The sequence below is a fragment of the Camarhynchus parvulus genome, chromosome 5 (assembly GCF_901933205.1).
Source record: "Camarhynchus parvulus chromosome 5, STF_HiC, whole genome shotgun sequence".
In the NCBI taxonomy this organism is placed as follows: Eukaryota; Metazoa; Chordata; class Aves; order Passeriformes; family Thraupidae; genus Camarhynchus; species Camarhynchus parvulus.
In genome coordinates this window covers 36859139-36883891 of record NC_044575.1, presented here as the reverse complement: position 1 = coordinate 36883891, position 24753 = coordinate 36859139, and the positions used below count along the sequence as shown (strand labels likewise).

The 24753-nt window shown below is 36.3% G+C and overlaps 1 protein-coding gene across 11 annotated transcripts in view; it reads left to right on the top strand.

The window, feature by feature from the left end:
* The window catches only part of RALGAPA1 (Ral GTPase activating protein catalytic alpha subunit 1), a 131741-nt gene that overhangs the window by 52651 nt on the left and 54337 nt on the right, over positions 1 to 24753 (top strand). For 8 of the 11 annotated variants that reach the window (XM_030949761.1, XM_030949760.1, XM_030949771.1 and 5 more), the window contains 13 exons: positions 195 to 371; positions 3616 to 3768; positions 5291 to 5484; positions 5609 to 5707; positions 5820 to 5975; positions 7433 to 7561; positions 8585 to 8710; positions 9882 to 9940; positions 11905 to 12013; positions 17606 to 17716; positions 18654 to 18722; positions 19988 to 20122; positions 20848 to 21031. In XM_030949761.1, the coding sequence (XP_030805621.1) occupies positions 195 to 371; positions 3616 to 3768; positions 5291 to 5484; positions 5609 to 5707; positions 5820 to 5975; positions 7433 to 7561; positions 8585 to 8710; positions 9882 to 9940; positions 11905 to 12013; positions 17606 to 17716; positions 18654 to 18722; positions 19988 to 20122; positions 20848 to 21031 (1701 nt within the window). The remainder of the gene's footprint in view (positions 1 to 194; positions 372 to 3615; positions 3769 to 5290; positions 5485 to 5608; positions 5708 to 5819; positions 5976 to 7432; positions 7562 to 8584; positions 8711 to 9881; positions 9941 to 11904; positions 12014 to 17605; positions 17717 to 18653; positions 18723 to 19987; positions 20123 to 20847; positions 21032 to 24753) is intronic. The other 3 variants (XM_030949769.1, XM_030949764.1, XM_030949770.1) reach the window with 1 other exon arrangement.

Here is a 24753-nt window from a genome sequence, read left to right as displayed (position 1 = left end):
CAGGAAGGAGAATATTCATAATAGTTAATACTTTCTGCCGTTGTATTTTATTTAAATTTTGCAACAGAATTCTAGTAGCAGAGAAGATGCACATTTAAGGTTTCTGTTTAGTTTGGCAGTCCTGGGCCTCTGGGGTTTTTTCATATTAGTGGTATTTTTATGCTGTAGGTTAATACAATGCTTTTCTCATACAGATTTCAGCTTTGGCACCGAGGCAGGGACGCCAGCTTCTACTGACGTTGATGCAGTTTCAGGACAGCAACAAAGTGCCGAGGAACAAGAAGTGGCCAGTCTAACTACACTCCACATAGATTCAGAAACAAGTAGTCTCAATCAGCAACCATTGTCTGCTGAAGCTGCAACTATTACTGGTAAAGTAGATTTAAAAAAAAAAAGTATTTATTTCAGAAATTTTTCACCCATCCTGAAGAATGCAACTTCCAGCTTCTGACAAGAATCTATATTCTATTTAAGATTATTCCCTTATTTCAATTATTTTTTGGTTGCTATTGAAAAGTAATATGTGAAATAACATAAGTGGAAAACCTTTGTCTGACTTAGTTATCCATGGTCCTAAATGTATTTTAAACCCTTCATGAGAAGATCTATACAATTACCAAGGAGAAACTCTGACATCATAATGTATGCTAGATCTCTTACAAATGTCCTTCTATTACTGGTAGTTAAATAATTATTTTCATGAATTGTTTTTGCTTTGGAAGGTTTTCACAATGCTCCTTCAAACCAGTGTATCATATTGAAGTATCTTGGGATTCTTTTATATGCATCCATCTTAATATCTCTTTATATTGTCTGTTGTGAAACTGAGAGGTTTTACTATGCAAAATGTTACTTATTTGGCCATGTAACATCACTTTGCATTTGTATAACTCAAAAGTGATGCAGTTAACCAAAATTTAATGGGCTCCTATGTGAAAGAGAGAATACTTCTCTATGAGGATGATCTGAAAGAATGTTCTCTTACCAGATTTTGTACATGAGAAGTAAAGATGCCCATAGTCATTTTCATACTCCTTGTTCCATAGCTGTTATATGCTACCATTCCTGTTACAACCATAGTTGTAACAAGTAACAAGTTGCAACAGTTATCTATATTTCTATGAAAGCTTATACCTACATGTTGTGTCTTGTTCTCTGTTAGAAATCAAGCTCTGCATTTTCAGAGATGTGGAAAGACATCTTTACTTCCTCTGCCATAACTTTTTAAAAGTGCCCTTCTGCTAATGGTATTAGCTTTCATGGACGTTGTTGTTCAGCTTGTTCCACAATGTTCAGCTTGACTTGTGTTCTCTTCATTTTTCTATTTGCTGTGTGCTTGTTGAAAGTCCTTGCTGTAGATCTGTTCTTTTTCTGTTTGTTTGTATGTTTTTATATGTTAATAACTTCATTACTGTTTGGTATTTTTGTCCTATTGTGCACTATAATTGAATTTATAAGATTGCAATTAGTGACTGAATTGTCTATTGAGAGATTCTGTGGTTAATTCTTCTTGCTTGAGCCACTGTTTTAGAGAGGCAGCTCTTGTGTGTCACATGCATTTAGCTGGGTTTCCTGAGGAAACAATACTTGTGCAATTGTTTTGTCCATCTCTGGCTGTTCCATGCACCCAACAATATTGCAGCCTATTGTCTAATTTTTGCTGAATTGACATATAAGAAAACAAAAGGATGTTATTTTCTTTGATGTTTTATGAAAGATAGGCAACTATCTAGTGAAAATTGCATGTATGCAGACTCTCATGATGGAAGCTGCAATGTGAATTTCACTATATTAGATGCCAGCAAATCAATGCAGAAACTCAGCCTCAAAACACACTTATGATAAACAAGTTTTCAGTGGTTCTGCTAATCAGAAAATCACTCTTTCTAAATCTGAAGGGTTTTGGAAGGATAATTTGGTTTTGGTATATGGGCATTACATCATATTCTAAGTAAATGATAAAGTTGACTATTGTCTGCTGTTTACTAGTCCTAGAACAAGTTGTACCTGTGGAAGTCTCAGTCAAGGGTGGATCCACGTATGCTGGAGTATCTTTTAACGACAGACTCCTGTAGTTCTGCAAATTTTCCGTAATTGTTTCTGTCCATTCTCTTCCATCATATGAGGATCTCTTTCCCTCCTTCCTCCTCTCCCTGCCTTCCCTGCCTGCTCTTTCTATCTCGTTCACTTTCTTTCCCTCTCTATCCCACTCTCTCAATTTCTCTCATCCGCATCACTCTTTCTTGCTCCTTTTCTGAACTACTTTCATCTGTCCCCAACTAATGAGCAGGATGGAAATGAAGTAAGAAAATACTTCTTTGAACATCTTTGAAGGGTGTATTTTAGTTTATCTCTGTAAGCATGTGGAAAACTGCTGGTCAGTAGCAAGTCACACGAGACAGCAGTCTGTGTGGGAAGCAGTAGTGTCCCTCTATCCTGCATAGAGGTTTTGATTGAAATAGATAGTAAAAGCTTCATTGTCTTAGCCATTTAAAGGAGATAGAGACCTTTGCAGATCAACCACATAATAAAGATTGTTTTCTGCAATTTCTATTCTGATAACAGCGATAACATTTTCTGTCAAGTTCTTTAAACAATTTGTTCTCTTTATAAGAAAGAACACTTCTCTCAAATGAGAAATGTTCTTCAATTATTCTCAAAATATTTTGGGAAAATTACTATTTAAAAGACTCATTTTTCAATTGCTGTCCCTAAAGTTCACTTTATCACTAATACTGAACTTTACACATAATATTTTTGTGTCCCTATTACATTTATCTAAGAATTAAAATTAATAGGAATTCTTCCATTTTAACATGTGCTGATGTGTAGAAAAGTTTTGTGAATATTCATTCTCTTTGTGTCTGCTGTGTGACTGTTCTGGCTAAACTCAGCTATTTATAAGGATCTTTTGACAAATTCAGGATGCGAAACATAAGATAGTACAGAAGAAAAATACAACTACTTACTCCTCCACAGATCACACAGTGGAGACCACATAATTGCCTAGAGAAGTTGACTGTCACAGAAAAATGCCTTTGTAACACTGTCATTCAGACACTTGTGATTTCCTGTTTTACAGGAAATAACACCACTCTAACTATACAGAACTTTCCCATCTTATGGATTTTGTCAGCTCAATCAGTAGATAACACTGAAGATTATCAGTTACTGATTTGAGTTTTTATTTATATATTAATTTGCATGGCTCTGTCACCCTGGAAAAACATTTGTTCTGGGAAAATTTTTGCTTAAACATTCTGCTAGAGAGAAATTTAGGTGAGGGAAATGTGACGAGAAATGTAGCTGGTTCAAAACACTGAAAGTGCTGCAAAACAACCACATTTAGAATTATGTGGACCTAAAATAGAGGTCTGCTAGTCCACTTATCTGTCTAATTTTGATGTTCATCTTTCAGTTTTTCTGCATGTACTTTGTTTTCTTTCAGAACACCACTCACAGGGAGATCTGCTTACTGTTTTAGATCTTTTCTTGGCCCAATTTGATACATAAAAGCAGCTCAGTTTTCTGTTAATGCTGTATTTAGACAACATTTCAATAGCTCAAGAAAATAGAAAAGGCTTTTAAGGTAACTGTTAAAAATTACATTTGCAGGCTCTGAAAGTGCTTCTCCAATCCAATCTGCTCTTGGATCCCGATCACAGACACCCTCTCCTGCCACTCTGCATGCAGATCATATTGAGCAGAAGGATCTGCAGCTGGATGAGAAGCTCCACCACTCTGTTTTACAGACGCCAGATGACCTAGGCAATATCTGGAATAGAAAATACAAACTTGTTCTTTCTTTCTTTCTTTCTTTCTTTCTTTCTTTCTTTTTTCTTTCTAATACAATGTAGTGAAGTAGCTGGTATCACATGAGTTGTAAACAGTCCTGTACAAGGCTATTTCATCTACACTTCAAAAATATTTAATTACAGTGATTGCTTTTAAAAGTAAACAAAAACCTTTTGCATTTTAACCTGCATTTCATTGGAATTTTTGGTGGTGGATTAATAGTCCACATATTAAAATTGTTCTTTTAGTTGCTGAGAATTGTGGCAGCTTAATCTAGCATTTGGTCCTGCCATGGACTGTTTTATCGTTGATGTACAAATAATAAGACATAATTTTATAATCTTATCATTTCTCCTTACAAGTTTGGTTCATTTCCCTTTCATATCTAAGCCAATTTGTAATTATGTCAGCTATCTTAGTTGTGGAATTCTGAGATACCTTTTCTTTGAAATGCAATGTGAATATTTCTCCCGCATTTGGTCTCATGGAAACAAAAGAGTGTCTGCTATGTATTTCAGACCCTCTTCCTTTAAGTAGCCTACTTATGGACAGAAAGATCATTTTGCTTTGTACTTCAAAATCTACAGCCTAGAAACCAATAGGGTCTCTACCACAGTGGCCCAGCAGTTCGAAAGAAGAGTCTATGTGATTAGGCTGAATTCAGACTTAATTTTGATTTGGTATGCTTGTGGGGGCTACAAGATTTTCAGAAGATCCCAACGAATTATCCACCTGAGGGGGTGGAAAGAAGATTCTGAATGCCTGCTGCTCTCAAGCTGGCTCATTATCTAGTATTTTGTGGCTGTTTAGGTAGTTAAGCATGACCTGAGTAGACTTGAGCCATCGTAATCTATTGAAGGTTTCTTTATATGGACAGTCTAGATAAATCATCTTCCACCTAAAAAAGAATGTTTTTTCATATAGTACTGATGTGTGGAAAGAGCTAGGTGTGTGTTAAGACTGTGATGCTAAGTTACTGAATGTTCCCTCTCCACTCATACAAATTAACTGTTTAAAGGACAATAGCTAGAGACAAGTTTAGTCACTTTTCTCTTCAACTTGCAATAACATGCTTTCCTAGTAGAGTCTGAAAAAATAGTCTTTATGTATTATTAGGATAAATGTAAAGATGAAAGATAATTTTACGTGAAAGCAGCCAGGTGGGGTTGTGGAGATTCATTGACTTCAAGGAATGTAAGAAAATACTTACAAGAGGAGTGGCCTTACTAGGTCTGTCAGATCTGTATTAGAGCTCCAGCAGTGACCTTAAATGTTATTTCATGAAAGAATGTAACAAACAGGACACTTCTTCCTCTACAGAGTTTATAACAGACAAAGCTTAACATATACAGTGTTGAGGTGGCTGAATGGGTAAAAAATAGCTTATTCTGAAAGCCCAATCATTCAGTTTTATGAGTGCGTATTTGGTAGTTGTATCAGAACTTTTCCAGTTCTGGAGAGGTAGATCTCACTATACTTTTTTCTTCCATTACAGAAACTAGTGAATTCCCCTCAGAATGTTGCAGTGTGATGGCTGGGGGAACACTTACAGGATGGCACGCAGATGTTGCTACTGTGATGTGGAGGAGGATGCTAGGAATTCTGGGGGATGTCAACAGCATAATGGATCCAGAGATTCATGCCCAGGTTTTTGATTATCTGTGTGAACTGTGGCAGAATCTGGCCAAGGTAAAAGAACTGAACGTTTTCTCCAACCTGACCTGTTTGGGTAGGATTTTCAAAACGAAAGAAACACCACCTTAAATATTTCCTGTAAATAATTTTCTTTCTGTTTTGTTTTCAATAATTGCAGATAAGAGACAATCTTGGTATTTCAACAGACAACCTAACTTCACCATCTCCCCCAGTTTTAATTCCACCACTGAGAATTCTAACACCATGGCTCTTCAAGGTAAATTTGAGCGCTAAAGTGTGAAACAGAAATAAAAGTTAACGTAAATGTAGAAGAGTGTTTACTGCAATTTTAAAATTTATGAATAATAAATATTGTTCTAAAACTGTAGGCAACAATGCTGACTGATAAATACAAACAAGGAAAGCTACATGCTTATAAGCTTATTTGTAAGACAATGAAACGAAGACAAGATGTTTCTCCAAACAGGGATTTTTTAACTCATTTCTACAATATAATGCACTGTGGACTTCTTCATGTTGATCAAGTAAGTTAATTATGAAATTCAAAATAATATAAATGTTATGACTGAAAAGAAAATTCTTTTCTCAAAATTACTCAGTGTGTTTTCATCTGAGTAATTTAACTTTGTTTTGGAAATTAGTGCTGTGACTGATACTTTTTCTAAAAAGAAAACGTTGATAAATGATCCTCATGTACTTGGTTGTATTCAGAAATGCTTTTTTTGTAGTCCATTTCAAGCAAATATGAGGGCAGAAAAGGTACTCTCTCATTTTTTATTGATTGTATGTTACAGATTGAAGTATGCAAGAAAGAGAAGGAAGCAGATCTCTCTAAAGTCTACTGCTCTTACTTGCTCCCTGATGCAACAGTTTAGCTAGTAAATTGTGCTCACTGCATTGGAGGACTTTGTTTCTACAGCAAGTATAGGAACCAGCAAACTGAGATGTACTGAGTGTATCTAATCAGTGGGAGTGGAACTTTTTTATAGGTTTTGATATTAAGAAGTCTGAAAATATTGTAGGGCTTAAATACTTTTTAAAGGTTTGCAGAAGTGTAAAAAAGTTGGGTTTGTAAACGTTTTTGAGGAATGATTATAGGCATGGGTAGATCAAAGGTTCGAACAACCCTGTTTTCTTTAACTGGGAAGAATAGAATTAGTCAAAAATTATTCCACAGATTACTATGGATAGGACAGACCTCCAGTTTCTGTCCTCTGACTACCATTAATGATGCTTTTCTTGCTGCACTGAAGATCCTCCTATGACATACTGCTATTTAGTTGGATATTACTACTAGTGGAGAATTATTCAAAGGAGAAAAGGGGAGGGGTGTCTATCTGTAGACTTGGGATGTTTTTCTACTATTAAAGCTTTGTATTATACATTTTTCCAAGTACTTTTGAAAAAAATTGCAACATGTACAATGATTTTTGAAAGTGCCTCACTAAGTCTACAAGGACATAATATGCTCTGCTGATTAACTACATACCAGAAATGTTACAAAACACTTTATTATCTTCCTTCAAATTTTGGTTCCATATGGGTATATGTAAGAGGCTAATACTTTTTTTGAAAAGTATTTTTTGAAGTTACAGTCAGGCAATACTTGATGGAGAGGTTTAAGCAGTTATTACGGTATAATAGCTGGTTATCATTCTATATCTTTTCTGTACCTATTCAAATGAATGGTTAATCAGTTACAGAACTCTTAAAAGCTGACTGTAAATTAATAGATGAACTATTGTGTGAGCTTAAATTGATCTATAAAGTATACCAAGTTTACTTACATTAATCTGAGTATACTTAAGGAATTTATCTTTTTGTGCTACTGTTCTCTCATTAATGAGTGTCCTATTGGCCACAATGAGTTTTCTTTCTCACATTTTTACTTTCTAATTTTCATAAATACCTGCCTTTTTTCTTTCATTTTTCATTTGATTCATGTTGATACTCTTCCTTTTTTCCCTTTTCCTTCTGCGAGGATATTGTCAATACAATCATCAAGCACTGCTCTCCTCAGTTCTTTTCACTTGGTTTACCTGGTGCTACCATGCTTATTATGGATTTCATTGTAGCAGCAGGAAGAGTGGCTGCTTCTTCTTTCCTCAATGTAAGTATTCATCAGTTAAGTCTCATTTATAGGTGAGGAAGAATATGAGAGAATACTGAGCAGTATATTTTTCTTTGACTAGGGTGTTAAATTGATCCCTGAATTCAATGTAGTGTTTATCAAATACAGATAATGTTAATGATTTATTCTAGAGCAATACACATGCCTCTCCAGAAAATATGTGAGGAATGCAAAAATTATTGTTGAAGCAGAGGATCTTATTTTAGAGTTACAAAAATTGTGACTGCCATTTTTCTGTGCTTGAAGATGTTTAAAATGCCTCTTTTAACTATGATTTCATTTTTAAAATGTACTTATTTCCCCATATCTCTGCTATGGAATGACTTTTATGATCAGGATTAAGAACTCAAATGTGCTGGTGTTTGCACTATTTGGATTTTTTTTCACATTTTTGATTTTGTTACTCAGATTTTTGATTTTGATACTATAACTTGCCTTATATAAGGCAAGTTCAGCCTTATATAGTAATACTATGTGACAACCTAGGTGCTGTTGGCTGTGCATACTGTACTCTCTCAAATCCCCCATAGTCTCCTCCAACTCTCTGTGAATTTTGACTGTTTCTCCCATCAATCCCTCTCTAACCAGTTACGAAATCCAGTCTCCCTCAAGGTACTTATCTGAAGCCTCTGTCAGCTTCTTACACTGTAGCCTTTCCTGTTCAGCAATGCCTCATGTCACATTTAGTAGTTTTCCACCTCCTGGCCAATTAGCTGAACGTAGGACCTGAGCCCAGTTAGCAGCTCAGTCATTTATCTGTAGTCCTAACAATCCTTCTGCCTCCCTTTTACTGTCTTGGAAAATGAGAGCAGGGGTGTGCATGAGTAAAAATCCAAGGAGCTGAGCTCTCTGTTTACTCAGCTTTGCAGGAGCTCAGAATTTCAGGAGAAAGGAAATGCCTGTATACAATTTCAGCCATCATTCTCTTTTAAGGAAGCTAAAAATGTCAGCTTTCTGATTGCAGTAAGAATATATTTTTCTCCCCCCGCTCCTTTTTTTCAGGCACCAAGAGTTGAAGCACAAGTTCTTTTAGGATCTCTAGTCTGTTTTCCAAATTTATATCGTGAACTACCAGCTCTTCACCCAAATATTCCTGACATTGCTGTGTCTCAGTTTACAGATGTTAAGGTAGGAATTTTAAGAATATTTGGCTAGTATTCTATTAACCAAATACAGGCCTAATATTGTGTTTTTGCAGAAAATATTAAGATTTTAAGATCCTAGAATTTTTTGAAAATAATTTCAAATAGATCATAAGACTCAAGATCCCATAAAGTCTTGTCAAACTTTATACTTCTAAACATGTAATTGCTATTAACTTAATAATAAAGTGTTTTCTTATGTTTGTAGAAGAAAATTATACATTATCTGATCCTTTCAAGCCTTCTCTCACTAGGGTGATTTGCAGGTATCACAGATTTAATTAGCTGAGACAAAAAGATTGAGAGATTTAAGATCCATTATTTAATTTATTAAGACAATTTATTTCACAACTGGTGAAATCTGCCTATGTTCCTAGAGACTTTAAAAATTTTCTGCGCAGTAGTGTGTTTTTTCTTCAAAAGGCAAATATTAATGGAGTTGTTACCTTGCCTATCATGACACAGAGTTAGGTAGTGTGACAGTATACTGAAACTGCACAGAGCACAGTTTGTGTGTCTAAGAAAGGCTCCCCCTTAAGTTTTCCAAACTGTTGCAATTTGGGGAGAAATGATGACTTGAAAGCTGCTTTATACCTTGCTCCCCTTTGGAGACTGATTTTGAATTCCTTCTTTCTCATTTCTATTGTAGAATGGCTGTTTACATGAATTATATTAGGGACATTTCGCTGTAGTTGAGTCAAAGTTCTTCTTGACAGCATTCTTAAGGCACTGTAGGCACTTAGTCTGCAACTAGTTGAAAATATTTTTTAAATCAATTAAATTTTTTGAAAGTGCTTGTTTAAACCTTAAAGTAAAAGATTCTTTCAGTCATACCCTTTGGCACCACCCAAGATAGCTTCAGGAAGCCCTTAACTATTTTTTCCCCCTTGATATTTTATGGAAATGTTTTGACAAGGATGGGATACATGGCTCATCAGGAGAAATTAGGACAGTAACATGTAGGATATTCTTGGGGTGGCACAGTAACAAGTATCTGGAACAGGCTAGATATTTGGAGTAGTGGTAAGCAAACAATTCATCTGACCATAATGTAGAGACTCAGCTAAGCAATATGCCTGTGTGCGCTATAATAATATTTTGACGCTTTCTGTGGTGGAGTTACATGTAAATCAGTGAATTTTTCCTCTTCATTTTAGGAACTCATAATTAAAACTGTGTTAAGCTCGGCAAGAGAGGAGCCATCTGGTCCTGCACGGTAGGCCATACAAAAAGAGCTTCTACGTTAATAGGTTCTTTTCTTTATTAGGCTGTTTTGAGGTGAATAGATTAGAGAGCTTAAAGTAAAAGTTTTTTGCATTTTATTAATGGTTTTCTTCACCACTGTCAAAACTGTGGTCCATAAATTTTTTGTAATAGAAATATTAAATGAACAAACTGGACTGGTCTGGTCCAGTATTCTTTCTGTGATAGTGGCTGATAGGAAAGGGTGTAAATAAGGGTAAGAGAATAAGCTTTCCCAGCCTACTCTGGTGTTCAGCTCGGGAATTTTCTGGATTAGAGAGGCATTCTTTACTTTGATTCGGACAAGATTATTTATGAGGGAGGGGTAGATTTTTTATTAGATTACATTATTTAATTTGAAAAACAGAAATAATCCAGTGTACATGAGCCCTTTTTATAGTATGGACAAGAAGCGGAAAAAACTGAGCTAAGCATTAAACTAGGAATGGTTGCTCTGATGCTTAAACCTAAGCATCTTCATCAAATAAACAGCTCTGGAGAGGATTATTACCAGTTTTCTCTCCAGTTTCTTAATTGGTTTAGGATTTTATTCCTCTATACCCATCTTCAGAAGCATTCAGTTACACAGTCCTGTGTATGGGATTGGAACAGGAACCTCTAATGCCTACCAAGGAAGAGTGCATTTGTGTGCCTTATATATTTGGAAAGAGTGAATATATATGTCCAACTAATATATTGTCACTTTAAAATACTAGAAGTACATACCTGAAAAGCTGCAGTTCTGGAAAAATCAGCTTATTGAACCTTTAAACAGTTTTTTGGAAAGCCAAGAGCAGTTTTCATCAGCCCACTTACCTCTTTCTCCATGTGAGCTGATAGTATTTCTCAACAGAGGAAAAAGAGGGAATATCCTGAGATCGCATTAATTTAATTTTTCGTGTTACAAAACTGCTTTCTAAAAGGCATAACACTCTCCACTTTGCAATTTTTCTTTCAGTGAGAATGTACAAAATAGTGTGGATTTACACTATAATGTACTATTAAGACTTGTACGTATTTTTGCTGTCTGTAAGCATTTTCATGATTCTTTGTAGCCTTAAAATCCTTTTTCTACAACACAGAAACCACTTCTGTTTCTTTTCTTGCCTACAGTTTTTCCTTCCCAGATTTAGTGCATTGCAGATTACATGACCAGCTTTCTTGTTGTCAGTTTTGGATTGCTCTCCAATTTTATCCAGGATTTTGAATCCTGAAGTTGTTTCCAAAATATTTGTAGACTGTCATCCTGAAGAAAATAACTAATGGGTCAGAGATGGCTTAAGCTAGCTCCTTAACATTTCTGAACAAATTTCATCCATCTGCTGATTTGAACGCATTTATCTAAATACTCTTTACCTTTACACTTCTTTTCTATTTCTATGAAGAAACAACAAAAGTAAATGTACTAATCACGATATGTATACTGACTCTAGGATTCATTTACCCCTCCTCTATTCATCCTTGTTTATTGTCTATCTAAAACAATGTGAATGTCTATGAGAGAGTAACATTCCTGTCTCATCTCTGTGTCTCAGAAGCTCTAAATATGAGCAACCTCTTGTGTTAGGAAGGAGGAAGCTCGCACCCCAATTTTGCTTTGTCTTAAGAAAATATAAGAATTTCTCATATGTTGATTTAAGATAATATTTTTAATCAAAACACACATAGAAATGCAGGAGTTCTTGATGTCTTTTGGATTTTTCAGTTGCTCAGATGGGTGCTTCCTCTGCGCTTTCCTCTGCCTTCAGCAGCATACTTTGGATTTCTTGATAATTTTTAAAGATGTTACAGCACTAGAAAGGTTTTTGTACAGTTGTTTTGGAAATATTAAAAGCATATTTGTTGTTATATGTCTTTATCAAAACTCAATGAATCATAAAAATTACACATTCCTGTAGAATGTTTCTCAACAACTTGTCCTCCAACATTGTTTTGCAGATGTGTTGCTCTTTGCAGCCTTGGGATTTGGATCTGTGAGGAGCTAGTCCATGAATCACATCATCCTCAGATCAAGGAAGCATTGAATGTGATATGTGTTTCTTTAAAGGTGAGAGAATTAAATTTTTACAATGTATATTGCCTTTATGTGTAAAGATACTTTGCATTTTCAAAGTCTTAATGACGTTTTAGCATCTTTGCTTCACAGTCTCATTTACCATCCTTATAAAAGAGAGAACTCAATTTAATGAGTGGATCTCTGAAATGTCAAAAGTTCTTTACCTTTCTTTAAGTTTGGACAGAATGATGTGCTGGGAGGATAGGATAGTGGATCTTTATTCTTACAAAATCACTAGCCACTCTAACCTACGTCATATTCTTACAACATTCTGTGCATGTTCACTTCTGAGTTCGAGTCATTGAATTTTGCAATACTGCCTCTTAGGCCTGGCTAGATATTTAGTGAGAAATGCAGAGTACTTATACCATATGCATGGAAGCACCAGAAATGTTTAATTTGCTGGGGCAGAGTCCTTTTTTTATGCTTATTCCAGGAGCTGCATATTTTTGGCTATATTTTTCCTTGATGAGTGTTTTTGTTTTCCTACTATTTTAAATCTTTTTGCATTCGTTCTTATATTATAGAATAATTAGAATGTTAGTAAAAACCTCTTGTTTTTAAGCAGATTTTGAATTTGTATGTTTGTGAGCAATGGTTGCAACTTTTAAAATCTGTTCCAGTTTATCTTCAGAACCTTTCTATGTGCTTTTTGTTTGCGTCAAAATTCTATGAATAGTCTAGTCTTTATTTATATACAGATTAATAAAATTTAGAGTGTACACCTGTTACACATGACTTCTGTCGGATGTTGGGGTTTATTATTTTCTTTTAAGCAATGGGAATCTGAAAAATATCTTAGCAGATCAGCTGCTCACATCCTGTGAAGCAGGATTTGAGTGTCTGTATAAGGTAGCTGCAAGGCTTTTAGTATTAGACTCTAAATTGCAATTTCCTGTTTCGCAAAATCACATTCATTCTTTGCAGCTCCACTAATACCCTCTTCCAGTGTTTTCCCCTTGTTTTTTAATAACGCTTAACTTTTGCATTTTATCAAGTTCCTGTGCGAGTTTGGTATAAGGCAAATGATGTTTTATCTTGCTGCTTCAATTTATCAATTTTTGAACTATTTTTAATCCTGAAATTCATAGTGATTTATGTTCTTTTTCTGTGGTGTATTTATTAAACCAATTATTTGTGTCTCATTTATATTAAACATAAATTACTTTTTGAATGAGAAAACAAAGATCTTTATATTTCTGTTTTGCTTTTCTTTGTGTTGGCAAAACCATCCAGTGCACATTGTCTTTTTTTCCAGTTCTGAGCAATGGTATACATTCACAATTGAGTTTAATAACTAAATGAAAAGTTCATTAATTTGTCATGGGAGAAATAAATTAGCTCTAATTTGTTACCTTAGCAATCTCCTGGCTACCAAGTAGTCAGAGGCTGCAACTCCTAGAATGGATTATTTTCTTATTTTCAGGAGAAATGAATGGGCAGGGAGCTATAGGCCTAGTCCAACTTACTGATAAGTTCAGTTGAACAAATAACATTGACTAGAAATGTTAGCAACAATTACATGCTTATTTTTGAAATACCAGAAGCATATTCAGAGCTGCAGTTCAACAGCTTGCTTTGGATGTAGCTAATGTTTCTCCCAGCTGTGTGCAATACCACTTTGCCTACATTAACTTCTGCTGGAGCTTGAGCACAAAGGATCCTAACCAGCCATCCAGACCTATGATTTTATTCTGCTTCTCTCAAAAATGCTGCAAATACATCACAAAATTGTGTTGTACAAATCTAGTTAAATGAGTGCTAAGCAATAGGTTATTTTCAAGTATGGACAAGGTTAAATTCCTCATTTAACATCCAGAAAAATGAAATCCTTACAAAAATTAACCTTATGGTAAGACTACCTTTCCAATAAAAACCCTGAGAGTTGGGAAACAGGCAAAGTGCCAGTTCATTGGTATCCTTTTTTTCCCCCCATCAAGTGAGTTCTCAAAAATTATGTCCACAATTTATGCTACTAAATATAAAAGTGGTGAATTCTTATGCTTTATAACATAGGACATTTTCCAGAGACAAAAAATGGCAGATGGAATCTTTATGGCATTATATAGGTGTTTCCATGGCCACTCTGAAGGTTCTTGTAAAAGAAGTCACAACCAAATAACTGACTTGAAAGGGGTGAATTGTTTGATTACCTGACACGTAGTCAGTGAGGCTTCTTGAGTTCAGGAAAATGTCCTTCCAGAACCCACAGCTCTCAGGACTGTCTGTTCTAAGGTGCCTGAGTGTTTGTTGTGGTTTAAGCCCAGCTGGAAGTTGAGCACCATGCAGCCGCTTGGTCAATCTCCTTTCTTCCCACCCGATGTAGTGCAATGGCAAGGAGAATCAAGACAAAAACTTGTATGTTGAAATGACAACAGTTTAATAATCAAAAGCAAAGTAAAACAGTGCAATAATGGTAAATGATAGCAATGATAAGTGAAAGGAAAGAAAACCCAAGTGATGCACTATCGATGCAAAGTCCTTCGATGCGGGAGTAATGTGCAATGACTCCATGACTCAGAAGGCTGAACAAATGCTTTATTAAGCTATTATATGTTGCATACCATACCAATACTATACTAAATTATACTATACTAAATAAAAACCCGTGACCCTTTCAGACAGTCACACAGCTTTGACGTAATTGATCAATCAGTCCAAACAACTATCACCACAGTCCAATTAACAAATCACTTTTAGTAAACAGTAACACATAACACATTCCACGTGTGCCAAACAACAGGATCAGCGAAGAGATAAAAATTGTTTTCTCTTCTCTCTCTGAGCTTTCTCACTGCCTTCCCCAAGAGAAATCCTGGGAGAGAGAATTATGTATCTCTCTGTTCAAAGACTATGGGAATACCATGATGCACAATACATTTTCTCACCACCCGCTGACCAATATCCTCTTCCCAAACCCGACCGACCCTCTTTCCAGATAACTCCCCCAGTTTATGTACTGGGCATGATGTCCTACAGTGTGGAATATCCCTTTGATCAGTTTGGGTCACCCATCCCAGCCATGTTCCCACCCAGTTTCTTTTGCTTACCTTCTCACAGGTACAGCATGCGACAAGAGGAAAAAAAAATCCTTGACTTCTGATAAACAGAACTTAGCAAAAACCAAAACATTAGTGTGTTATCAACACCCTTCTCATTCCAAATCCAAAACACGGCACTGCAAGAGCTGCTGAGAGGAAATTAACTCGACCCTAGCGACAGCATTCTTTTGAAATGTGATATATTGACCATGCTAGGACAGCTCTCTGAAGCACATGAAGGATTTGATCTATTTCAGCCAACCCCCATGTTCTTGATCAAAACATCCTCCCTGATGCTTTTCCCATGAATAAAAAAAAATTGTGTGCAAGATTTGATTTTAAATTTATTCATATTCATTACTTAATACACTTTATTGTTTATGTGAAATTTATGTCTCCGCTTACTTTTGTTCCTTTACTAAATTAAAAAAAAATTCTCTTCAACCAGAGGAAAAAAGAGGTTAACCTATTTGTGTAAACCAGACAGTAATAATAAAAAAATATTCATTCATCTTTTTTTTAGAGCCTCTTTAGAAAAAGAACCATTAAAAATTTAAGAAAGAAATGCTTTCTGTTTTTAAATAGTGGATGGTCAATTATTCAGTGACTCTGAAAAGTCTACAGGTCTTCTTCTCAGATATTTTTTTCTTACTTTCAGTGGTCAGGATCTCTGTATTAAGCTACACCAGTTTGTGCACCGCATTTTACTTCTCCAGTGATTTTGGGGTTTTCTTGCAAGCTTGTTAGGATGTTTTGAGCAATCTGGATTTGATCTCAAGTTCTGAAATCAAATTTTCATGCTTTCAGTTTGGTGGGGTTTTTTTTGGTTTTTGTTTTGTTTTGGTTTTTTTGGTTTTTTTGGTTTTTTTTGTTTTTGGTTTGGTTTTGTTTTGTATTGTTTTTGGTTTTGTTTTTGGTTGCCACTCAAGCTTGAGCATTAGAATCTATACCCTACTTACTGTGCTCTTACAGAGTACTTTCACAGCATGGAGAGAGGCTGTCTCATGAGGGATAAAAAGTAATGATAGTCTTGTCATAAAGTTTGTGAAGATTTGGAGATGTGAGATGTTTACTCTTTTAAGCTAAAAGTCAACAATAACATGAAACTGCATCCACTGAGAAATAGGGAAAGTCAGAACAAGAATTAACTACCCATTGTGCACTCAGGTTTCCATCTTCCGTGATGACTTGCACGAGCCATTCATAGTCTTTCTTTTTGCTTACATAGATAACACAAATAAAAAATGGTAATTAAAGCTTTGTGCTCAAGACTTTTCCTTGTGCTTGTACCATTTCTTTTCAAGACTTTAAATGTAAAAATTGATAGCTCTGCTTTGATAAGAAGCACTGACCCAGAACCGAGTTTTCTTCCAGTGTATTTTCAGTTTAAGTTTTTTGCCATTCAAAACTTTTATTCTAAAATCTTTATTTTCTACTCAGGCTTCATTGCCCAGGCATTTCAGCTTTCTTAAAGCTTTGGGGTTTTTAAGTTTTGTGAGATGCATCCCTCCCTGAAGGGTTAATAGAAGTGATCTGAGTAAGAAAAAGGCCTATGAAGCCAAGGAATTACATCTAAGTGTTTTTACAGCATGATTGCCCTTTTCTGAGTTCAGAAGTAGAGAGTCATCTTGCAGCACATACCTGTGACAGCTTCACTGCTGAATGTAGTGAGATTGAAACAAGTAAAGTATGTTCTTACTAATGCGGGAATTCACTTGTAATATTAACTTTGTCCTTGTCATTTGCTGCACACCTTAATGTTTTAAAGCAAGTGCAGTGAAGGTAAAAAACTCAATTACATGTCTTGTGCATCAACAATTTAGGGAAACACATCTCTTAATTTCTATGTTTTCCCGCTTAGCAGTGTAGAACAGGGTGTGCACCGCCTCCTAAGAGTGGGAATTAGTTGTACAAATGTGTTCCCTTCTGCTTTGACCAGCCCAGTAACTGTGGAAGGCAGGCTGCAGAGCGTAACCAGCTCCTGCCTTTAAAAGGAGAGCAGAGTTAAGCACAGAAGCCAAGGTGAATCCATTTCCATTCCAACATGCGCTGGGCACAGCCATCGCTGGCAGAGAGCAGAACAGTTCAGCTCAGGTTCAGTACTGCAGGCTGTGGTTTGGGCATGTGGCTCTTCACCTGCCTTGATTCTCAGCAAAGACCTCTGATTTCAGAATTGGATCCTTGGGAGGCTTTGCAGTGATTCATTAATATTAATAATCATTAAGATAATAAGAAATTAGTTCTTTCTTCCTGGCTTCATGATATTCTACTATTCTAGTTAGGAGACCCCTCTCCCCTTCCTGGTGTGCATCTAAGTGCATGTCTGCCCCAAAACTTTGATGTTAGCTGTTAACATTTGTTTATGAATATAAAATAGTTCTTCTTGAGTTTTGTAAAATTTAATTCTGTTCCTCTGGTAAATAGATAGTTAAGGAACTGTATGTATAAAACTACCAGTGAAATTCATGACCACCCTATCACCTAATGTACTCTTATGCGAAACCATTTTGTCATTGTTTCTGTGCTGTGTTCTCTTTTCCAGTTTCCAAATAAAACAGTAGCCCAAGTTGCCTGCAGTATGCTGAACATGCTGATACATTATGTACATAGGCTTCAACTATATCAAGCTGATTCACCATTAAGAATAATACAAGTAAGTAATTTTTTTTAATTGAAATTTTCAATTATTTTAAATCAATCATTACAATGTATTACCCTAAACACTTGAATATTGGCAATTATGTTTTGCAAAACATTGAATTAGTATAAGCATAATCTTACTTAACACTAACAGTAAGGAATTGCAGCACAGTTAACTTCCTGACTCCAGTATTGACATGTAATGTGTCTATATCATGCCTGTTTTTTCTCAGAGAAAAAGTGTCATGAAAATGTTGTCAGTAAAGTACAATTTTTTTCTTAATACTAGATATCTTCAAGCATGTTTATTGAAGTTCAGGAAGAAAATGATTGCTTAAAATATGGATCTGCAACTTTATTTTGCATATCCATGAAAGACTTTCAGTATAAAACAAAAATAATATTTTGAATATGCTTCCCATAACACAGAGGTAGACTATGGCCTCTGAGAGTCTGAGCCACAGAGGGCACCCAGGTTCTTTTCATGTGAAAGCTTCTTAAGAGATACAGCAAGCATTTCTGTGCTCCTCTGGAGACATATTTTTGAACAAATAGAGACAGGGTGTATACAAATTCTAGTAGTTCTAAGAAACAATATAGCTCAGATAGTACCATACACAAACCAGCACCAGATTTCTTCCCACATCCTACAAGTGTGTTGAGTCATGTTCTTTTTATACCTGAATATTTGAGGTAGCTGTGTAATTTCATTGTCCTTAATGCACCTACATCAGTCAAACAAAACATACTCCTTCAATGTATTCTGCAAAACTCAATTTAAATTGTTTTTATTTAAAAAAAATGTCAAGTAATACTGTAACTTGTCTCAGAATAATTGTTATAGAATTTAATCATGAATCCAGTACCATGTTAGATTTACCTGCTTAAAAATTATTTTAAACTTAAATATTTAGGTTGTATTTTAAAAGAAATATGCTAAATTTCCCCAGATTCTGATAGCAACTATTACACATCTGCTACCCAGTACAGAAGCTTCCTCTTATGAGCAGGACAAGAGGGTAAGTATTTTTCATTTCTAGTACTTTCTGCCTCCTGAAAGCTGTGTCTCTTCTGAATTAGTTTTGCTGTGGGGCTCATTAGGTCACTCAAATTTGGGCACTTTGGTGCTGTTTGCTTCTGACAGCTGCATCCTTTTGGGCTACCACTCCCACAAGGAGCTGGAGTTCATCTGTTGTTCATTTTGGTCTTCAGAGCTCTGTTTCATCTTCTGTCTGTGTTTGCAAGAAGTCAGGGGCTATTGTAGTCTACACTCATATGCCAAGCTACCCACTTTTCCACTTGAGGATGCTTTCCATAATTGACCAAGTTTCCCCATGAACTACTGTCAGTTGTACATGAAATATCGAATAAAAATTGTCTTACATAGTTTGACAAATCTAGTCCTAATGGGTTTCAAAAAAATTGGTTAAAAATAAAAAGACTCAGTACTCTTCATGATTAGGTTTATTCTACTTTTGAAGGACAAACTTGGAATGCATTAGTGATACCAGTAAATTAGGTAAATTGATTTTTTTAAAGTCTTCTATTTACCTTGAGAAATATTGTAGAGAATCTTGCAGATATTTATCTGAATTGTCTTCTCCTCCACAGCCGAGTTTTAAAAATCAAAAACATTTATTTGGTCTGTAAGTTATTGATGATTTGGTGTGGATTTGTGTCTTAATGTAATTCTGTTCCAGAGTCTTTCAAAACATCCCAAGAGGGAGTTGATTCTTTTGCTAACTGAGTAACCTACAATACAGGAAGCAGTTGGATTTCTTTCAGATGATAAAATATGATATGGTGCTGCATAACATTATTGATATGTTGTAAAAACATTATGTGTTATTTATAAAGCACTAAATACAGGGGAATTGGTTCCATTTTGTGTAATCCTAGATTCACTTCACTGTGAAATATATGTGCAAAATGGCACATCAGCCTTAATTTGGACCTGTGTTATCTGTCATTTTAAAAACAACAGCCTACAAATCAATTTTGAAAACTGTGGATATCCCCTTAAGTATAGTATCTGCTCACAGTCATACCCTGATGAGAAACTGTTGAATGGATGGACTTTGTTAAATACCTCAGTAGCCAGTTTTTACTGATGCCATAGTTTTTGAAGATTCAGTGGTTAACAAGTGGGACCTGCCATTGCTGCAGAAGGTTGACTTTACTGAATTGAAAAAAAAAAGGCAAAACAGAGAAATAAAATAAAGGGATAAATATGAAATAGCAGGTGCTGGCTTAATTGGTTTGTAATGGAAAGTGTTTTTTCCAGTTGGTGGTTTCTTTACTTCTGTGCTTACTGGATTGGATAATGGCCTTGCCGTTGAAGACTTTGCTGCAGCCTCTTCACGCTACAGGAGCAGAAAATGATAAGACTGAAAGATCCGTTCTTAATTGTATATATAAGGTACATGTTTCTTTGCTCACTTATTAAGAATGTCTATGCATGGACGTAGTGTCAGTTTCCATGGAAATGAAGGCAAACGTTTTCTGTAAGCTGACCTCCATTCTACTCCTGAAATATAGATTGCTGGCTCAGTTCTTGTATGTTTCACTGCATCAGCTTGACCTTTGGTATATTTGGAATAGTAGATTTTGGTTTACATTTTGGATGGTTGGCCAAGCCTTTTTTTTTGTATGTCATATAGATTGCAAATGCTTGTATTGTAGAATACTAACTGTACACTTAATACAAAAAGATGTAACTTTTGTATATCAAGCAGTTTCATTTAGTAATGAGAAAAGCAAAAGCACTAAGTTACAATTACTGTCTTTAGGAACACAGGAGAAAGGGGTTTTTATCCTTTTTGCAAGGGAAAGGGATTAAAACCTCTAGCAGCTTAGACCTAGCATATGTAATTAAAGAAGATAGGAGATCTAAAAATAAAGGTAGCTTAATGATTGTTTTGTGAGTTTTGTTTCGTTATTGTTAAATTCCACTTTGGTGGTAGTAATTTTCTTAGCAGACCAGAGTTTGTTTCTGTAAACATTAAGCATCTAAAATTTTCCAATGTTTCATCATGCCTGCCTTCTAACAAATAGATTCTTAAAATATAAATAAAAATAAACTTCATTTCTTATAAAACTATAAATTTCAGTAGTTAATGTAATGAAATTCTGGTTTCGTTCTAGGTTCTGCATGGATGTGTCTATGGGTCTCAGTGTTTTAGCAACCCGAAATATTTTCCTCTAAGCCTTTCTGATCTGGCATGCATGGATTATGATCCTTTTATGCATTTAGAGAGCTTAAAGGAACCAGAACCACTGCATTCTCCAGACTCTGAGAGGTCTTCTAAACTTCAGCCAGTTACTGAAGGTTTGTCTAATTGCCTAAATACATTTTCTTTCAAAAAAATTTGTCTGGGTTTTCAATATTTAAGTGTTGGTCTACAGCACAGGTTTTCAGCTATACGTAGACACTAGGTAAGAACCGTTAGTATGGAATGAGCAAATGTAATTTTGAGCAATTACCATTTGATTAACTGAAATAAGTATGTTCTGAACAACACCAAGATCGATAGGATATGGATTCTTCTGTGCTCTGTGTATCAGCAGAAATGTTAAGTACTGCAACATGGATAAATGTTGCTTTTCATTTTACCTTCAGTAAATTAATTTGATTTTTCCTTATTTTGTTCCTTTTTCTAGAAGAATTTTGGATTTTTTGTTCCTGTTTGACATTGCAGTATTGAATGCTTTCCATGAATTTTTTTAGCCTATCATAATTTTTGTTGATCTCTTTTTACACTGCTTAAAACCACAGATTTTTTTAAAGAGAGAGAAATTTTCTCTCATCTGGTTAGAACCTTAGGAGACATGGGAATTAGCATTTTCTTCATAATTCAAAAATAAAGAATCAAGAATCTAAGCCACAGAGGACTGTCAGGTATTATGCAGTGTATCTAGTAAATATCAAATGGTTACATAGGGAAGAAAATTGAAAAAGATGAGATTAAGATACAAGCAACTCTGTGTAGTGCTATTCTGCCTCTATATTAAGTTGTTCCATTTAGGCTTTTTTAAGGGTATTGAGAACCAGATAAATGCAGCAGTTCTTTGTAGCAGCTGTGTGCTAACAGCAGGTGATTTTGTGGTCTGTAGTGACTACGTGCTGTTTTTTATGTAGAGAAAATGGCTAATCATTGTGCCCTTGTGTAAGGCATGCTTCATCATCCTCAAGTACTTTTTTGGCCAAAGAATTCTAAACATAGAGCTGTCCCCTAATAAGCTCAGTATTGGATTGAACAAGTCTGATCTGAGAACTACTGGCAGGAGGAGCTGTAATTATTAAATTTACTGAAGAATGAAGCCAGGTACTATAGTTGGCTTTTCGTCAAATGGCTGCGGCCTTATTAGTAAAAAGTAATCATCTGCAGGGTCAGAATGAAAGAGGCTTCGAAGGATTCATTCTGTCCTAATTACAGTCTCACCTATACATATTATGTAAAGCTAATATTTGAAGCATTTGCCAAAATTTACTTCCACTGCGTGTTCTATTACAGTGTAGTGAATTGTAGTAGCTTTTTATGCCTGGCATCTTTTGTATTCCATAATAATCTGTAATTATGAGTTAGAAGCAAATGCTGTGTGGCTTTTTTAATTTGACAATCTGAAAAGACAACCCTGAATAGATTTCTCTTTAAATGAATACAGTTGCACAAAGCCTTAGCATCAATATCTTCATTTTGCATTTCCAACCATGATCTTTTCTTTTATGATTTCTTGTTAAATTTCTTAATAAAAGTAATTTCAGCTGTTCCTTTTATCTCTCCAGATAAATTAAGTTTCAGGGCTCTGGAATTGTAAGTTAGACTGTGAAATTTAATTGGCAGACCTACAGCATTATAATGCAACCCTGGTTCTGCAACCTTGGCACTTCTAGTCCCCATTGCCAGGCAGAGAATAAAATTGGCAGTGCTTGACCAGTTGCTCAGCATCTGTTCTCTCTGGCATTGTTGGAGGAGTGAGAGGAGTAAAACTAGTAGATAACAACCAGTCTGGGTCTCTGTCAAGACAGAGGGTCAATTAGTACAAGCTAGCAGCAGAACAGAATGCCAATGGGTCAGCATCTTTTAGTAGAGTAAAAGGTCTATCATAGTATCTTTCTTGAAGGAATGGAAATTCAGGGAAGTTCTACAAAAACAGGGTAGGAATTGTGAAACTCTTTCCTTAGGCCACAAGCAAAGCTGCAAGTGCTGAAATGACAGAATTCTTAAGACAGGGTGCTTTAATGGATGTGATTGACTTACCCTGTTATGCTTCCATTGTTCAAGGTCAGATCCATCACAAGTTTTGTGGATACTTAGCCACAGCGTAATGTGGTATGAGACCAAGAAGATCCAGGACTTAGAGTGACACAGCTGTGTAGTGGAGACAGGATCTACTGAGAGATGTAGGTGTAGAACAAACCATGCAATAAACAGCAGGACAAAGATTTCTTAAATCCTCTGGGAACAGGCGTATGTCAAGAGAGATGATTATTGGCTTCTCTTTTTCAGTAACTTTACAAGTTCTGTCACTCACAAAGAAGCTCTTAACCCAGGATTATCTGTAAAATTGCCTTTGTTCTGCTTTCTGGAGCTGGTAAAGTGGTAGATTTTAGTATGAGATATACAAAGAATAACTTTAAAATTAGGTATTAAGTATATTAAACTGTTACATTTAAGCCAGAATAAACTTCTGGCAGTAAGGACGCCAGTAGGAAGATTTTATTGCATCATCAGAACTTGCTGGCAGCAAGTCTGTGATGCTTTCGTACATCCATCTGAAGAATCCCTGGGCTTGTCTATGTGAAGGCTGATGAACTGTTCCTCTAGTTAGTGTTGGTAACAACCTACTCAAGCTACAGTACAGGCATACAAATGGTGATGGTGATGGTTTAACCCTGGCTGGATGCCAGCTGCCCACCAGTGCTGCTCCATTATTCTCTTCCTCATCTATGCAGGGGAGAGAAAATGTAAGGAAAGGCTCATGAGTTGAGATAAAGACAGGAAGACATCACTCACCAATCACTGTCATGGGCAAAATAGATTTGACCTAGGGAAGTTAATTGAATTTATTACCAAGCAAATCAGGATAGGATAATGAGAAATAAGACCAAGTCTTCAAAACATCATACCCCTACCCCTCCCTCCTTTTTGGCCTTAACTTCATTGTAAATCCCTACCTCCTCCTTGCCCCTAGTGGTGCAGGAGGATGAGGATTGGAGGACTGCAGTCACTTCACCACACATTGTCTCTGCTGCTCCTTCCTCCACAGGGGAAGGACTCCTCATGCTCTTCCCCTGCTCCAGCATGGGGGCTCTCACACAGGAGAATTCTACAACAAAAGTCCTTCCCACAGACTGCAGTTCTTCATGAATGCTCTACTGTGGGTCCCCTTCATATGGCTCAGTCCTGTAGGCTCCAGCATGGGTCCTCCATTGGGTCACAAGTCCTCCCAGCAAGCCTGCTCCAGCATGGGCTCCTCTCTCCACAGCACCAGAGCTCCTGCCGGGAGCCTGGTACAGTGTGGACTTCCCACAGGATCACACCCTCCTTTGGGCATCCACCTGCTCTAGCATAGGGTCCCAGGGGCTGCAGATGCATATCTGTTCCATCATCCCCCAATAGCTACAGGGGCACACCCTGTCTCACCATGGTCTGCCCCACAGGCTGCAGGAAAGCTCGGCTCTGGTGGCTGGAGCACCTCCTGCCTCTCCTTCACTCACCTTTGTGCCTGCAGAGTTGTGGCTTTCACATAGTCTCACTGTGCTCTTTTGTGGCTTCAATCTCCTTTTGCCCAATATTTTTTTTCCTTCTTAACTCTGTTATTCCATAGGCATTACTTCCAGCTTGGTCTGACTTGGAGCAGGCTGACGTTGTCTTCATCAGACACAGGGGAGACTTTCTGGCAGCTTTTCAGAGAAGCCCCCCTGTAACCCCCACACTACCAAAACCATGCCACACAAACCCACTGTTCTAATTAACTGCACTTATCTAGCCAGCTTAGATGTTCCTAAGCGAACCTGGACTGCATAGTGCCACAACCTGCTAACTT